General features: G+C 33.3%; 1 protein-coding gene and 2 pseudogenes across 1 annotated transcript in view; all 3 read right to left on the reverse strand.

The window, feature by feature from the left end:
• The window catches only part of TPR (translocated promoter region, nuclear basket protein), a 57,531-nt gene that overhangs the window by 35,197 nt on the left and 5,662 nt on the right, over window positions 1-16,672 (reverse strand). Inside the window, exons 6-23 of the mRNA XM_016224619.2 lie at window positions 15,829-15,932; window positions 15,329-15,493; window positions 14,788-14,880; window positions 14,330-14,410; window positions 14,162-14,249; window positions 13,292-13,432; window positions 12,553-12,644; window positions 12,098-12,295; window positions 9,806-9,913; window positions 8,611-8,837; window positions 7,800-7,963; window positions 7,228-7,361; window positions 7,000-7,148; window positions 5,063-5,225; window positions 3,275-3,409; window positions 2,617-2,757; window positions 1,472-1,637; window positions 282-448 (exon numbers count right to left, since the gene is read on the reverse strand). Coding sequence (XP_016080105.2) covers window positions 282-448; window positions 1,472-1,637; window positions 2,617-2,757; window positions 3,275-3,409; window positions 5,063-5,225; window positions 7,000-7,148; window positions 7,228-7,361; window positions 7,800-7,963; window positions 8,611-8,837; window positions 9,806-9,913; window positions 12,098-12,295; window positions 12,553-12,644; window positions 13,292-13,432; window positions 14,162-14,249; window positions 14,330-14,410; window positions 14,788-14,880; window positions 15,329-15,493; window positions 15,829-15,932 — 2,516 coding nt within the window. The remainder of the gene's footprint in view (window positions 1-281; window positions 449-1,471; window positions 1,638-2,616; window positions 2,758-3,274; window positions 3,410-5,062; window positions 5,226-6,999; window positions 7,149-7,227; window positions 7,362-7,799; window positions 7,964-8,610; window positions 8,838-9,805; window positions 9,914-12,097; window positions 12,296-12,552; window positions 12,645-13,291; window positions 13,433-14,161; window positions 14,250-14,329; window positions 14,411-14,787; window positions 14,881-15,328; window positions 15,494-15,828; window positions 15,933-16,672) is intronic.
• Window positions 6,878-6,977, reverse strand: LOC148090919 (U6 spliceosomal RNA; annotated as a pseudogene).
• Window positions 11,732-11,847, reverse strand: LOC148090920 (small nucleolar RNA SNORA66; annotated as a pseudogene).

Raw genomic sequence — 16,672 nt, forward strand, 5'->3', positions numbered from 1 at the left:
CCATCTGTTTTGTTAAGTCATTATTGTTCAGGAGACAAATATCCTTACCTACCTGCCATTCACATTAACATCTGATCTGTAACCTTTGCTACAGCAATTATACCCTTCCTTGTTCTGTGGGTTGTTTTTATCTCACTTATTAGACTCAAGCACTTTTAAGAGGTAAGCATAAGGATATCAGTCCAACTTGCTCTTACCACAGTGCCTTACACACAGCAGGCTCCTAACTGGAAAAAAAAAAAAAGTCAGTGCATTCAAATTGAATTCAAAATTGTACATACCTGTTTTTCTTTATTAAGGGATTCTTCTAAACTAGTAACCATTGCCCGATACTGTTCCACATTACTAGTACTTGTTTTGAGTCTCTCCTTCAAGTCATTCACCTGCTCTTCTGTCTGCCTCAATTGACTCAGAAGATCATCCACATCTTCTTTGTTGCTAGGCTGACCTAAAATATTTAACAGCTTTCTTAAAATTAACATTTTAAATGATATAAGAGATTATCATCAAATAGTTTGTGAAATTAGGATTAAGGCTCAAATGTAGAAGAACTTAGCTATCTACAATGTATATTTCAACCTATGCTGAATACCAAAATTTAAAAACATTATTTGGTCAGTGTTATTTCTTTTTAAAAAAATCAAATATTTGAAATCTGCTGTTACAAATATTAAGGATATTTAAGAGAAGAGTACAAAATATTTCCACTGAACTGAGGAGCTACCTGAAGGAATTACTGATTATTATCATTTAAACACTGTTTAGTCTAAAACACCAAATCTTTAATCACTTAGCCTAAATTTTCATTCTAAAATCCTTGGAAAAGGAAGAAATTACAGACTGAAGTTTTTTTTATCAAATGGTATCAATAAGAGAGGACTATTAGATATGTATTTATGTACATACACATATACATACACACATACATATACAGTTACAGTTTTTTATTTCTCTTCTATTAAGAAATAAAACCATATAGAAAGATTATCTGGACACAAAGGCTTTGCACTTGAAATGGTGTATTCCCACAGAGAAGCAAAATCTAAGGAAACAAATCTTTTACCTGAGGCTATCAAAGAGCAAAAATTAGGAATACTGCTCTGAAAGACACCAAACAAATCAATTATTTCTGTAAATGAGCCTTGTTATTATAGATTTAATAAGTAGCTACATCTCAAAACGGAGTTTAAAATTCAAGTATCAGCCTCCAAAAGGTATATATTTAAAGTATGAATAATTGATTTCAACAATTGGAAAACTAAGATCATACCTTGACAGATGCCTGCAGCACTATTCTGAATCTTCCAAGTCTGCAAATCTATTAATTTAGGCCTAAAACAGCTTTACTATATGAAGAATAAAAGTATTTTTTTTTCTTTTAATAGTACCCACAAAGAAAAGACTATTTATTGACAGATGTTACAAATGTTTCTAAAGAAATACTTTATTTCCAGTCTAAGCATTTAGTTACCTTTACCAGTTCTCTGTGAGGACTGGGAGGCAAGCTGGACTTCCATATTACTGAGGTACTGTTTCAATGTAGCAATTTCCTTCTGAGCATTTTTTAATAGTTCTTTTGTGTTAAGATGAAGATTTGTCTCAGTATCCAGCTGCCTCTTTGTATCTAAAAGTTGAACCTACAAGAAAAAAAATACATTAACCCTACAAACACTGTTTTAAGAGTCTTAAATAACTTGAAGTTCAATTTTCTTTTTTTTTACAGAACTTTAAACTCTGGCTGAGATCAGAGTAACAGAAACACAGAAACCAGATTTACCTTCTCATCTGAAATAGCCCACTAAAAAAACCAAAAACCAAAACAAAACAAACACAGACCTCATACATCAGAGAAACAGAAATGGACATGACACATAAAACAATTTCACAATTGTGGGTTGACAGGATATAAGAAAGGCTAGCTCTACAATTTTCTTAGCTTACTGATTTAAGAGTGCCCAGGCTATGACACAGTGTAAGGGAAATGAGGAAGAGACCAGCAGGCTCCCTGAACTGAGAACACAAAACTGAGAGTACAAGGCAGCTAAATTAGTTTGAATTCATAAGATAGGCCATTAGAGATAAGAGAGCTATACAGATAATACACTGGAGATTTGCAGAGGATCCCTCTTGAATATTCAGTGAAACTGATCAGCACATGTATCTGAAGTTACCCCAGACAGGGTAAAGAATCATCCAAAGAGACTGGAGTGAAGAGTGCCTGGTGCCAGTCAGGGATAATGCCTTTTCCCAGACTGAAAAAAACGCATAATCCATCAAACACTGAGGACCAGTACTCAGGAAGGTCTAACTCAGAAATGAGCAATAACTTGTTCTAGACTGAGCACTGCTTTGGGCCTGCCTAATAAATCATAAAAAGCAACACTCAAGAGAACAAAGCTCAAGATTTACAGAAATACAGAAGTATCCAGCACTTGAGAGGGTAAAACTCACTGTGTGTAGCACCCGATAAAATTATTAGGCACACAGAGGCAAGAAAGAGAGTTTGTAAGGTCTCATTAAAACATGCTTCAACAGGAGATAACAGTGTGTCCACACACCAGCTTGACTGTTGAACAAAAACAAACCCACAGAAATTCAGAACCCTGACAGACTCACGTCTAGGTTCCTAGTAAGCGTGTGCCTTTGCTCCACCTCGTTTTCCAGCTTCTTTTTTAGATGGGTTATCTCATGGTCCAGTTTTTCTATCTGGCTACTAAGTCTTTGCTTGGTTTCTGTTTCAGATCTCTCTAGTATTCCCTAAGGTAAAGAAAAGATTTTGGTTATGCTTTTAAACAAAGTTAAAAAAAGGAATACAAATGAGAGGATATAGGGGATTACAGGATTACACCATTTCTACATGAAGTTAAGATCTATGACATTGGCCAAGAAATTTATTTTGACACTTTACATATTAAAACACCTATTAAAAAGTGAAAAAAAGAGAAACATATTAAAAGAGAAATTCAGATTTCTTCAAGTTTTATAGCAAAAAATAAACCCCCCCAATTTAATCTTGTAAACAACAAAACTGCACAGAACTCTGTGAAAGTAGACCTGAAGATCAAAACTGTCAATTGGGTGAATTTCAGGTCTCTTTCATGTTTTATTTAGAATACTGACATATCTTAATAAACCTCAAAATTCAATGATCACCATAATACATGACAAAAATGAGATAAATTTTCTAATGAAGAAAACTGAGACGATATAATGTTAAAGCTATTTACATTTAACTTTAAAATTGTTTTCTATATGCGCCTTTTTATTTGGTTACCTGAATTGTTTGCAGATTAGTTAGCAGTAAGTTTTGCCCTCTTTGTTCAGCTAACAAAGACTCTCTTTGCTGAGAAAGACGAACTTCTGATAATTTAAGCATTTCCTTTTCTTTTTTCAAATTTTCTGCTCTTACCTTGAGGAAAATACAAATGAAAACAATGCTGAAAAACAATGTGTCAAATGTAATACAATTATAAATTAAAATGATCATTTGTTACTCCATATTCTTGATGCTAATTAGAGACTATTTTCATTATGTAAGAAAATATAACTTAGTTTCATGTGTTGAAATGTGAAGCAAAAATGACAGGGAACACCAACAGATCAAAGGAAAAAATCTTGCAATGACCACAAATACTTATATTTCTTTGCTCTAACAAATCAGACTTTAAAATAAAAAATAAAAAATGTCAGAGTAAAAGAAACACAATTGCAAAATTATGCTACAGGCTACTTGCATACTGTTAAATTATTCAAGTGTTAGAAGGTAGCTTGGTTACTATCTGAGAGTGCCAACTAATGTATTTAAACTTTTTCCCCCCATGAAGAGTATACTCTGAGTCTCGGGACTTTCGAGGGTGATTTGAAGATCAATATCCTCAAAGTTTTCATATTGACATATTAATATTTACATATTTACATAATCAATCATAAAACTAACTCCACCAGTCTGAAAAAGTACATTCCCTATAAAGGAGTGGAAGAAATATAAAAATAAAAGAATACAGCCAATAGCTTTAGATAACCTTGGCTTAAGTCAGAACCAACTCATACCGTATAATTGTCCCCAAATAGGTAAATCACTTAGCTTTTGAATTCGTTTCTCAACAAATAAAGTGGAAGACAACTTCACCTAGTTCACAAGTAGTGATTGAAAGATGAGAGAAAGCCCTAACTGGTGCTGCTCCGTGGTTAGAGCGTTGGCCTGCACACCAAAGGGTTGAGGGTTTGATTCCCGGTCAAGGGCATGTACCTGGGTTGCAGGTTTGATTCCTTGCCCCCAGTTGGGGTACATGCGAGAGGAAACCAAGTGATGTATCTCTCTCTCTGTCTCCCTCTCCCCCTTCAATTTTCTCTAAAAATCAATGGGAAAAATATCCGCGGGTAAGGATTAACAACAAAAAAGTTGAGATAACTTCACAGAAAAGCAAAACTCTACATAAAAATTAGTCATTAAAGAATTCAGTCCTGACGGACATTTATATTCATGTTCAAATTCAGAAATATAATTCAATGCTAATGTGATTTTTATATTATCTTTTATTAGAAATGAGCAAGAATGAATAAAATACCTGTCTTTGTTGTAGCTACAGAAAGTGATTTACAACTTTATTTTGAAATGGATGATTTGTAAGAAAATCTTAGTACAGAGAAACAAACTTCTTTGCCCTTTCAGTTTTAATAGAAACAAACACCCAGCTGATGCAAAACTGGATACAGCTGACCCTTCAACAAAGCAGCAATTAGGGGTTCCAACCGGCTACACAGGTGAATATCTACGTGTAACTTAATTTGGCCCTCTGCCTACAGATTCCCAACCTTGGCTCTGACTACTATTGACCCTTGAACAACATGGGTTTGAACTGCACAGGTTTACTTATACTGGGTTCACATATATGCAGATTTATGGGTACGTGGCCCTGTGCAGTTTAAACCTTGATCAAGGACCTGTAATACACAAACCTCTCAGATATCTATGTCATACCAACCAGTAAAATCAAATAACTAAAAAACAAATGTCAAATGCAATTTATAATGCAAGTCAGATGAGAAAAATTGGTCTCACTTCTGCAACAGCTAGCTTTTCGTTTGCTCCTCTCAAATCTTGTGTCATTGTATTGATGATCTGTTCCTGCTTTTGAGTTGTTGCAGTGAGTTTCTGATTTCTCTCATGTAGGGATGTTATTTCTCGGCGATATCCTTCAACATTATCTTGTAGCATTTCGTAACTTGTATGAAAGAAAAATAATTCTATAAGACACTGAAATACTATATCCTAGCTTAGTTCCTTAAAGAATTTCACATTAGCTTAATTTTAAATGATTAGCTATATAAAAAAAGTGGCTTTGTAATAATGTAACACCTTCATACTTTTTTCTAAACTCCAAAGTTAGCAGTTAAATTCAAATTCTAAATAAGGACAGCATTTCATGATGAATTAACTTTTTAATCTTATTCATTTACAAGAATTTTAATCATATTCAAAATATTGCCAATACAATGTTGATACACCAGAAACCCACCACAATGCAGTATGCAAATTTATATACGTATGCATGGTTCATGATAAATACTTTGCCATCCTTTTTCCTCTGTAACTCTTCATCTTATGTTTTTGATGAATGAATTTTTTAGAGAGAGGAAGGGGGGAGGGAGGGAGGGAGGGAGAGAGAGAGAGAGACACTGATGTGAGAGAGAAACATCAATTGGTTGCCTTCTGCATGCACTCTGATAGAGATTGAACCTGCAACCTGGGTATGTGCCCTTGTGGTGTACAGGACAATGATCCAACCAACCGAGCCACACTAGCCAAGGTTCATCTTATTTTCTTAAGTGCCTAAAATCTTAGAAAATTGCTGGTTATAGCTATGAATGTAGGGGGAAAAGATGCTTTTATTTGGAATATCTATCTTGGAATTTATCCTTACAAAAACATAGTTTTATCATTTAGTACAGGCATACCTCATTTTATTGTACTTCCACAGATACTGCATTTTCATGAACACAAAGGCAAGACCCTTCACCAGCAAAAATATCATGACTTGTTAAAGGCTCAGACAAATTAGCATTAATTTTAAGCAATAGTTTTTAATTAAGGTATGCATTTTTTTAGACATAATGCTACTGCACACTTAACACTACAGTATAGTGTAAGTATAACTTTTTCTGCCCTGGGAAATCAATCAATGCGTGTGACTTGCTTTACTGCAATATTCGTTTCATCGCAGTGGTCTGAAATTGAACCTCGCGACATCTCTGAGGTATGCCTGCATATACAGAAGTAAAATTTGTCCTACTTTTTAAACTAACAAGTATTCAATGGATCTAACAACTATGGAATGAAATTGACTATTATACCTTTGTAAGTGACCAAGAAAGTGAATTTCCCCAAAATTAACTATCTAGTATCTCTTCGTCTTCTATCTAAAATAGCAAGGGCTGAATGAAATTGGATCATGTTATGCTCACTGTCTCTGGTGCATTTATAAAATAATCAAGTCCTACAGAGAGAGTAGGCCTTTCACACTCAATAAGGAAAACCAACAACATTCCTCACATGGAACTTCAGCTTTAAATAACTATCTGGACTCCTTAGCAATGCCTATGAGAATCATTAACCAATATTAAAACTGAAACCTATAGCATCTCATATGGATCATGATCCACAAAAAAGTAACACTATTGCAAATTAACCCTTGAATTTGGTTCATCTGAATACTGCAGTATACCATTTAGGTTTCATTGATAATCTAAATGTGATTTCTGTTTTCAAATTAAATTGATTGGGGTGACATTGGTTAGTAAAATCATATAGGTTTCAAGTGTACAATTCTATGACACATCACCTGTATACTATATTGTGTGCCCACCACCCAAAGTTAAAAAGTATGGAATCTTCATGAATTTGAGAGTCATCCCTTGGGCAGAAGCCATGCTAATCTTCTCTGTATCATTCCAATATATATGCTGCTGAATTGAGCTCTAGACTTAAAGAAAATTTACCGTTTAGAAGCAAAATCTAGCTGGGTAGAAATTTTGGTGTTTTGTGATCGCAAGTCTGTGACTTGCTCCTGAAGTTTCTCAAGCTGCTCATTCTGTATTTTTTCATTATCTGCCTTTTCTTTTTTGTAGTTCTCAAAAATTTCCTGCAACTAAATATTAGAGAAATTATTAGATGACACTGTGTTCTTGAAAACCTAACCCAAGATAATAAAGGGGTGTGGTCTTTACCTGTTTAAGGGCAGCCTTGGCTTCTATAACCTCTGCTGACTCGATTATAGGTACTGAAGTAGGAGTGGAAACAGTCTGTGATGTACTTGAACGTTTTGGAGTTGATACAAGAGAAATATCGTCTAAACTTGCAGCTTCAGAAATGTAAAAACATAAAAATAAATGATATAACATTTCTTTGTAAATACATCATTACCCAAATCAATAAGCTAGTCTTAAATAAAATCATAGACCACAGAAATTATGAAATAAGGAATCTACTAAATAACCTATTAAGGTTATTTTTGGTTTCTCATTAAATATATTTGCAGATTGAATGTTAAAACCAAACATGACCAAAATAAATATAATTCATTGATTTTAAGATGCACACTTTTCAACAATGGTCAGCATTTCTTCTTTCTTAATAATATCTAAAACAATAGTATACTTTAGGATTGATGACCTGTTGTGATCACTCACATATGGTAGTCAAGTTTGAAGTTACCATTATTAGAGTGCGTATTGCTTACATTGCAAAATCCATTCCCTAATATACGTTTCAGAAAAATTTCCCCCAACTAAAAACCTACCTTGTAAAGGAATGACAACTCCTGTTGTTTGTGACAACAAAATACGGTACATATCACGCTGACGAACTATGGAATCAACAAGCTGCATCTGATGTTGTCGTGACCCACGGAGTTGTTCCAATTCAGTGAGGGCGCTCTCAAGTTTGAGCTGAAGCTCAGTAATTCTCCAAAAAAAAAAGAGCGAAGTCTACTTCACTGAGATTAAGCAGCATTATAACTTCTACAGTATACATAGACTAATAAGTATTTTAGCACCTATCATTAAGTGTAACATTTTTGTCTCTTAGGACCTTTCTTTCTTCTACTGATACTATAAGAAACACTTTTAAAGGCCCACCACAGGACTCAGGCACTCACCACTGTCACCTGAAAATCTTGTTTGCAAAAATTAAACCAATTCCACTGAGTCTAAACTGAAGTCTTCTTGTGTTCATAGCCCTTCCTCCTCCTCCAGCACCAAACACATTTTAAAAATATTCTTTACTTTGCCTGAAGAATTCCTACATAGCTTCTCCATGAAGCCTGGTCTGTTCTCTAAAACCTAGGCTCTGCCCTCCACCTCAAGGCGCCCTCAAGTAGGCTTTTATCCACGAGAGCACTCACCACACTGAACTAAGTTATCTACTTATTTATCTACATTATTGATCTCACCCACAAACCAAGGTCCCAGAATTTTTTATTTTGTTTTGTAGTGCTGCTCAATTTTTTCTCTCCCTCCTAAATCACTATTTCCCCAGTATCCAGCACTGCTAGGGGGTACACAAGGTTTCAACAAACGTTTGCTGAACAAACAGAGATGGCCATAACCTACTTGGACGCAGTTGTTTCTTGCTCTTCCCTTTCTCTGGTCTCCCCAAGTTCTCTAAGAGCCACCAACAGACGCTGGTTTTGCTGCTGAAGTTCTTCAATGTTTCTGTAAGATACTAGGTGCTGTGATATCACTTCAGATGAACTGCTTATATCAGCAGAGCTTACTTCCTCGTCACGGATGACATGGTTACCCCTTGCTTCTTCAAGTTCCATTAAAAGCACTCTAATCTAAAAACAAAGTTTTAATATATTATCAAATAGCATTGGCTTCAATTCTGGAGAAATGGAAATTTTAAATTAGAAATATTACTTTATAAACACCATCAATGTGTATTAAATTATCTTAAAAAAATATCAAGCATCTCATTAAGAGATTAAAACCTTAAAAAAATTTTAACAAAAAAATTATTCTCATTTCTATTAAAGTGTGTAAAGAAGGCTGGCACTTTTAAAAAGCAGCCAACTTACAATTCCAGAAGCATGGCTCAATTTTTTGTAAAACAATAACCCAATAAAATACACAGATATAGACACCATTGTGTGTACAAGTGTGTGCTTGCACTTGCATCTTTATGCATGTATTATATAATGGAGCAGAAGAGCATGAAAAATAGATTTTAATCCATTCATATAAAATTTTTGTGTTGTGTTTATGTGTGTAGACCCACAAACAAAAATTAGGGTAAAATACATGAACAAAAATAGATGTACATTTCCTGACTAGTTCAGTTAAAAAAAAAAAAAAAAAGTGGCAGAGTAATGAATATGACATGGTTCTGTATCAGTAACAACAAAAAAACTTGTATGTGTTTACATATGCTCATGTGTGCCTGTACATACAAAAAGGGTGACATGAAAGAATATACTGAAGTCTGTGATTTGGTTATATTCTGGGACATTGGCAGGGGGAAAAGCAAATTCATACAAAGTTTGCTTTTATTTATCTTTGAATTATTTCATTTATGACAACCAGTACCTATCATTTCAAAATTTATCAAACATTTAAGGACAAAAGAAAAAAAGGGAGGGGCTACAAAAAAACAATGACTAGGCTGCAATTCTGCTGGAGTAGTATTCCTAACTGATGAGAATTTCTGAGGTGGCAGTCCTCTCTTAGATAACTGCAAACAGATTCAAACATCACCGGGCCATCAGTTTAGGGGGAAAAAATAGGAAAAGAAACAAAAACTTCTAACCTGTTGTGACAGATCTTTTATTTGTATTTCCATTCTCTGATTGTCTCTTTCAAGTACAGATGAATGTTTATTGGCTTTATCAGTGTCCTCCTGCAATCGCTGAATCTCCTTCAAAATGTAAATTCAAGTGAGAATTCTATATTTCCTTCTAAGATCTATACAAATGAAGCAGTTATACAAATAACAAAAATATACAGTGCTCAAATACCATAGCAATCAACTTATAAACTAAAAACATTCTATACAATATATGCATTCTATATAACAGCCCCTAAAATAAAATTCTTTATAAATACGAACATATACATTTCTTAATATCTCAGATTGTTCATCATTAGAGTGCTCATCACTATATAAAAACAACAGGCAATGTGCGACTTCCCCCAAATTAAATGTCAATTACAATCTTATAACCATACTAAATTCAAATGATACCATGTAAATAATCTCAACAGTTTTGTTACTAAGAGGAAAACAAAGGACTACATTACAATAATCATTACACTGGTTATCTGAAAATAGCAGTTAAGTAAAAAATGGTGGGTAAGATGCACAAAAGACTTGATTTTATAAAAAATACATTAGGAATTAATTATGAAGGCTCAGTAGCCAAAGTCACAAGCCTGTAAAGCAAAACAAAACAAAAAAATGATAGTATATGGAGTGCTACATGTAAAGATAGTATATGTAAAGTTTGGCATCATAGTACCATTAGAGAATTAGAGGCACAGTTTAAAGGAGCCTGATAAAAGCACAAAATATCTTTGAAATATTATGTTACCTCAAATTCATACATAGTTTGCTTCTTAATGTGTTGTTTTAACATGAACAATTTTTAAACACCATTCAAGTGAAAGATGGTGCACATTTATCCTGGTATTTCTGAGCACATTGCTCTAAAGGTCTACATGAACCAAGTTCAAAAGACACAAGTATGTGACAAAACGAAGCAGGCGAATTTCATAAACTATGGCAATAATACAAATCTACTGAGTTCAAAATGGGATTAAGACGTCAAGGAAGGAAGTTAATTGGTTATGAAACCCAAAAAATCTAACAAATGATCATCACAGAATCTAGACTGAAGGACACATAATGTACGTTAAAGACAGAAGATTCAGTTATTAAAAAAAGCTATAGTAATTAGCTTTAAATTCCTTGGCAGTTATTAAAAAAATAGGTATTTTTATTACTGTACCTGTACATTAGTGAAGAAACAAATAGGTTTCTCCACAATGAATAGCTGCTATTTTCTGATTCTTAAGCCTCTCTATCTCACTATCTATTCCCTTCAGACAAAAAGCTGCAATCAAAATGCTTACTCTCAACAGAGAAACTCAAGATCTAATTAGATCCAAGGGACCACTTCTCAAACCAGATGAGGAAAGAGGGTGTCAAAGAGCCAATATTCTGTCAAAGTAAGACTGGTAGATGTCATCTGATTCAGGAAAGAGACAATAAGATATAACATACACGGATTTAAACTGATGTTGAAATTGTATTAGCAACAGCAACAAAAGTTTTAAGGTTGAATTAAGGATACAATTTATTTATACTATTCTCAAAAAAAGGAAGAAGGAAATGAAATGTATCAGTTTAGAATAGCAGATACAAATTGATTTAACTGAATTTCCTCAAAAATTTATTTAATAAATCTTAAAGATTTCTCAGCAATATTAATAGCTATACCCTAAAAGCAAAATTATCAGGGTACAAGTACTCATATTTCATCATTATCTATTGGAAGGGAATCTTAAGAGGTAAAAGATATTTATGAATTTCCTTGGTAGTGTTAACATATAAAGAAACAGGAACAAAATAATGTATATGAAGGTTTGCCAAATTGTCACATGGTATAAAAAGTCCTTCCCTATGGTGAAACTGTACTATCACTTCTAGACAGAATTACCACACCCCTTTTCCTCACACTATAGGAGGACAGAATGGACGACCTCAGCACTTTCCCAGGCGAATGCATTTCCATCACAGTTACTTTAGCAAATCCAGTTCCCCTCACTTCAGCAACATCATGCAGTTTGACTAGGCTAAGTTTAGTAGCATCCTATTACAAAGATAGATTTGAAGTGGATACTTACCATGTGCTACAGAACCCTACAGAAATAATCTCAAAAGTCTTAAAAAATGTAAAAGGCTCTCACAATTTTTGCTAAATAAAGGTAGAACATTTTGTGATTACAGGTGTTTTACAATGTGATGACAAGCTTTAATATATCTAATTACTGTTTCTCATATGTATTTTCCCTACAGCTAAAATTTGGGAATGGAACCAACCTTCATAGCTTGTTCAAGCTTAACGGATAAACTTGCCACAGCTTTCTGTGCACGTTCATACTCCTCACGCTGGCGTTTCAAAATTGGTGCTTTGGCTTCAACTTCTTTCACTATTTCATCTAAGTACTTATTAATTCTTTTGTTCTCTAGTTTCTCCAAAAGCAACTGATCCTGAGTTTCCACATAAGCATTATACAGCTGAAAGAAGAAGAGGGTTCATTTCAAATGTAGACATAACAACAAAAGTATACAGTCTATCTTCATAATAAACATTCAGTAGCACTTACACAGATGAAATATTTACTATGTTACACAGAACTAGGAACCAAGAAAACCTTTCCCAGAATGATGCATTAATTATCAAATGATTTTAATATTAATTTTTCTGAGGATTATGTTTCAGAAAGACATGAACACCTTTGCTGAAGGAAAATAATATTTAACACCATTCTTACCTCAGTTAATTTCATGCCAGGTTTCACTATCTTAGCTACAGCTGCTGCAGTAGGAGACATGGCTGCAAGCTCTTCTTCAGATAATATGGCTCCTGTGCCAACACACAGAAATCTATTTTTGTAAAATTTCAAACTAAAGGCACTAATATTTTTCAAGTTAAGAAGTGACATCTACTGTACATTACATATAAATTCCTACATTTAAAACTATGACATTCAAGAGTAATATAACATGACTCAATTAAAAGAATCATGCAGCCCAGCCAGTGTGGCTCAGCGGTTGAGCACCTACGTATGATCCAGGAGATCAAGGTTCTATTACTGATCAGGGCACATGCCCGGGTTGTGGGCTTGATCCCCAGTGGGGGGTGTACAGGAGACAGCCGATCAATGATTCTCTCTCATCACTGATGTTTCCCCCTCTCTCCCTCTCCCTTCCTCTCTCTGAAATCAATAGATATATTTAAAAATATAAAATAAAAATCATGCAGTAATTATAGTTAAAACTATTCTGAAAATTGACACACAATTATGTGTAACCAAATGATACTTCTGTCTGACAATACAGTAAAGGTACATCTAAAGTACTAATTTTAAACTAAAAGTACATTCTAATGCTATAGCTGGATCGAGTTTCCTAATCACAACATTACAGAGAAATTCTATTAGTAAAATTAAGTGAGACCCACGTAGGGAAGTTCTAATGTTTCAAGCCATTAATAAGCATTTTAATCCATACCTTTACGTTTTGTGGCAGAAAGCAGGTCATTTGCATTCTCTAGTTCTTTCTCCAATTTCCCTATTTTCTCAAGCATTTCTTTTTCCATTTGATCTTTAGATTCCTCTACCTCTAGAAGGTGATCCTGTATTGCTTTATTTGCTAAAAACATTTTTAAAGACAATATTCAAACAAATAATTAAAATGTTGGAGCTTACAAAATGAACAGAATAGTCCTTTCCCCCTCCATCAGACAGTATTAAAATCTAGACAGGCTGTGGACGACAGTTACTACCCACTAAAGCTTGTGCTCTACTTATAATTCCTGAAAAGCCCTGGCCTGGTGAATCTATTTCTCCCTTTGATGTCTTCTATTCACAGAGAAAATAAGGGAACTCAAATTGTAAAAAAGTGCCTCTAAGTGTCTCTTTGGTTTTAATCTCATCTTTAGAAGACAGAAAACTGAAAAAGATCATACATAAATAACTTACATTTCAAAAAAAGCAAGAATATAAGAAAATCAGAGACTTTAAAGTACACTATTTATAATTTAAAAGTGAGGCTTGTTTATGGACTAAGGGAGTACCCAAACTATAAACCTATATGTACTTAGCAAAATATTTTAAATATGGAAGAAAAATTTTCTATTAGAAATCAGATTATACATAAGGTTATTAGCTGAAAGAAATAAAAAAGACAGTAACTATTTACATTTTTAAATATAGTATTTGCTGAAAAAACAGTTTAAAACATCTTAATCCAGGATCTTCTATACTAGAGTTTGTGTCCCTAATAAAGTTAATCTAATATCTAAATCCAACAATCTACACAAAGGTAAAGAAAAAAGTACCATCTAAAAATAAAATCATCTTTGAAAAACTGCAAAGTTACCTTCTCCAGCTTCTTTCAAAAGTTTGTGTAACTCATCTACTGCTCGGGTCAGTTCATTGCTCTTTGCCTCGGAGTCATCAGCAGCACTCTAAAATTTAATCTTAAAAAGTTACCAGAACATCCAATAATGTAACATTAGGGCACTAAAATGTGTGGTAGGGTACCTACCTTGTATAGGTTAGAGAGTTTTATGTGAGCATTTAATTCATTGTGGAATTTCTCTTCCATACTGGCCTGCTGCTCCTTGGCCTGAAAATAATAAACAAAAAACCCAACTGCAACAGACACTATAGATCTGAATTTAGAAGACTTATCAAACACCAAGATAAAAAAATACAGCTTTGTATAGTATGATAAAATTTAAAAACTAAACTGTTTTCATGATAAAAATGAATTACTTTAAGAATAAAATATTAATGACAACTGAAAATTTAAATAATATTAAAATTAATGATACTCATTTTAGACATTACTTTGGATACTGCATGTAATTGTTATAGCTGATTAGGTAAGTGTCCTTACTATGGTGCCAGCAACAGTTTAAAACATAAAATAATTTTATAAAATAAGTTTCATAAACGCTTTAATATTTCTATAAAAGAAACATTTTAAAGTGGTTACTACACCTCTTTCAGTTTGGTCAACAGATCCTCTACATGCTTTTGAAGATTCTCATTTGATGTTTTCAAGCCGTTCATCTGTTCTTCCATTCTAGTAACCTAGAAACACAAAGTGGAGATGGATAAGGGGAGAATGTTGATTTAACTGAACTTAATTTGATATGAAGTTCGGCTCCCAAGGACAAACTAACCCCCCACACCCTAAAAAAATTTCATATACAGTGAGGATATTTGAGAAAATAAAAAATAATAGCTCATAAAATCATGTTTGGATTCTTAGCTCCTAAAAACTTTCCACTACTTCTTAAACATGCCTTAAAAAAGATATATAAGATCGTAGTAGTACCAAAATTCATCAAAGAATATCATAAATTCTTATTTCAAAGCAACTGGTTAATTTCCCAGGCAAAATGTTTATGAGTTATGTTCTCCACGTTTAACCCTTAATCCTACAATACATTTATCTGTTTACACCTCTAAATAAGTTTAATAAATTGGCACACAAACATGTTATAACAAACACAAAGGTACAACTTTTCTAACATACCTCCTCTTTTTTGTTTTCAAGATTACATTTAAGCTCTAGAATCTCATTTCCTTTTTCTCTGCCAAGAGCCAGAAGTTCATCAGTTTTGGTTTTCAACTCTGTATTCAGCCATGTATTCTGATTATGCAACAATTCCTTTTCTTGCTCCAAGCGTTTTTCTCGATACTAAAGAAATAAAAAAACACACAAAAAAAATTTGTAGGGAAAGATAATGTATGGTATTTAAAAGATTTTGTCTGCAGCCAAGGAACACAAGCAGAATACCTTACAACATAAATATCTGCAAGAATTCTTAACAGAAAACATAATTAGAAAAGAACAAGAAACTAAAATACCACGTAAGCAAAATAGTTTAATTAAAATTATCTTAATGCTTAATTCCCTGACATTAAAAATTAAACACAGCTTTAATTACTTTAGAGATGTCTTGCTTAAATTTAATTTAGGTGAGTTTTAAGCAAAAATTCTATTTTGTGCATTAGGAATTACTTGTTACTTGCCTTAACAGTAACATCAGAAGCTTGAAGTTCATCCAGTTTTAACTGAAGTTCACCCTTTGTTGAGTTGCTTTCTTTAAGTTTTTCATTTAGACGTTTAACATCCTCTAGAAAGGTCAGAAGAGAATTTGAAAACAATAACTAATTACTGATTAGAGGAACCAAACATCAAAAATGCATATCTAGGAATATAAACTTTTAATACTAAGTAAGAAGTTCTCAACTCCATTTTAACTTATTTGAGACAATTACAAATTTAACAAATAGATGATAACCAAATTCCTGCACCCAACCAAACATTTAAATTATACTGGTTCTTTTATTTTAAATGCAGTATCTTGCCCGGCCGGGCCTGGCTCAGCGGTTGAGCGTCGACCTAGGATCCAGGTGAACAGGGTTCGATTCCTGGTCAGGGCACATGCCCCAGTTGTGGGCTCGATCAATGACTCTCTCATCATTGATGTTTCTATCTCTCTCTCCCTCTCCTTTCCTCTCTCTGAAATCAATAAAGATATATTTAAAAATAAAAAAAATAAATGCAGTATCTTAAGTTAAATACACAAAATTAACATTAATTTTTATGATATATAACCAAAGGTTTATTAATATTTCACAAATAGCTATTTGTTAAGTTAAAAAACAATGATACATATAAAGACCTTCTATACAAAACTACCAGAATACATACACTTACTTTTCTTTATATTCCTTACATCAAGGCTTTTATGAAAAAAATTCTTTTAATTTTACCTACTTATCAACTGATTAACATCATCAACATATACTTTGAAGTAACTTTTTTCTGAGACTGGAAGTCTAATTAAATATTATATAGCAACATAAATAT

Source organism: Miniopterus natalensis, chromosome 19, assembly GCF_054644295.1.
Source record: "Miniopterus natalensis isolate mMinNat1 chromosome 19, mMinNat1.hap1, whole genome shotgun sequence".
Taxonomy (NCBI): Eukaryota; Metazoa; Chordata; class Mammalia; order Chiroptera; family Miniopteridae; genus Miniopterus; species Miniopterus natalensis.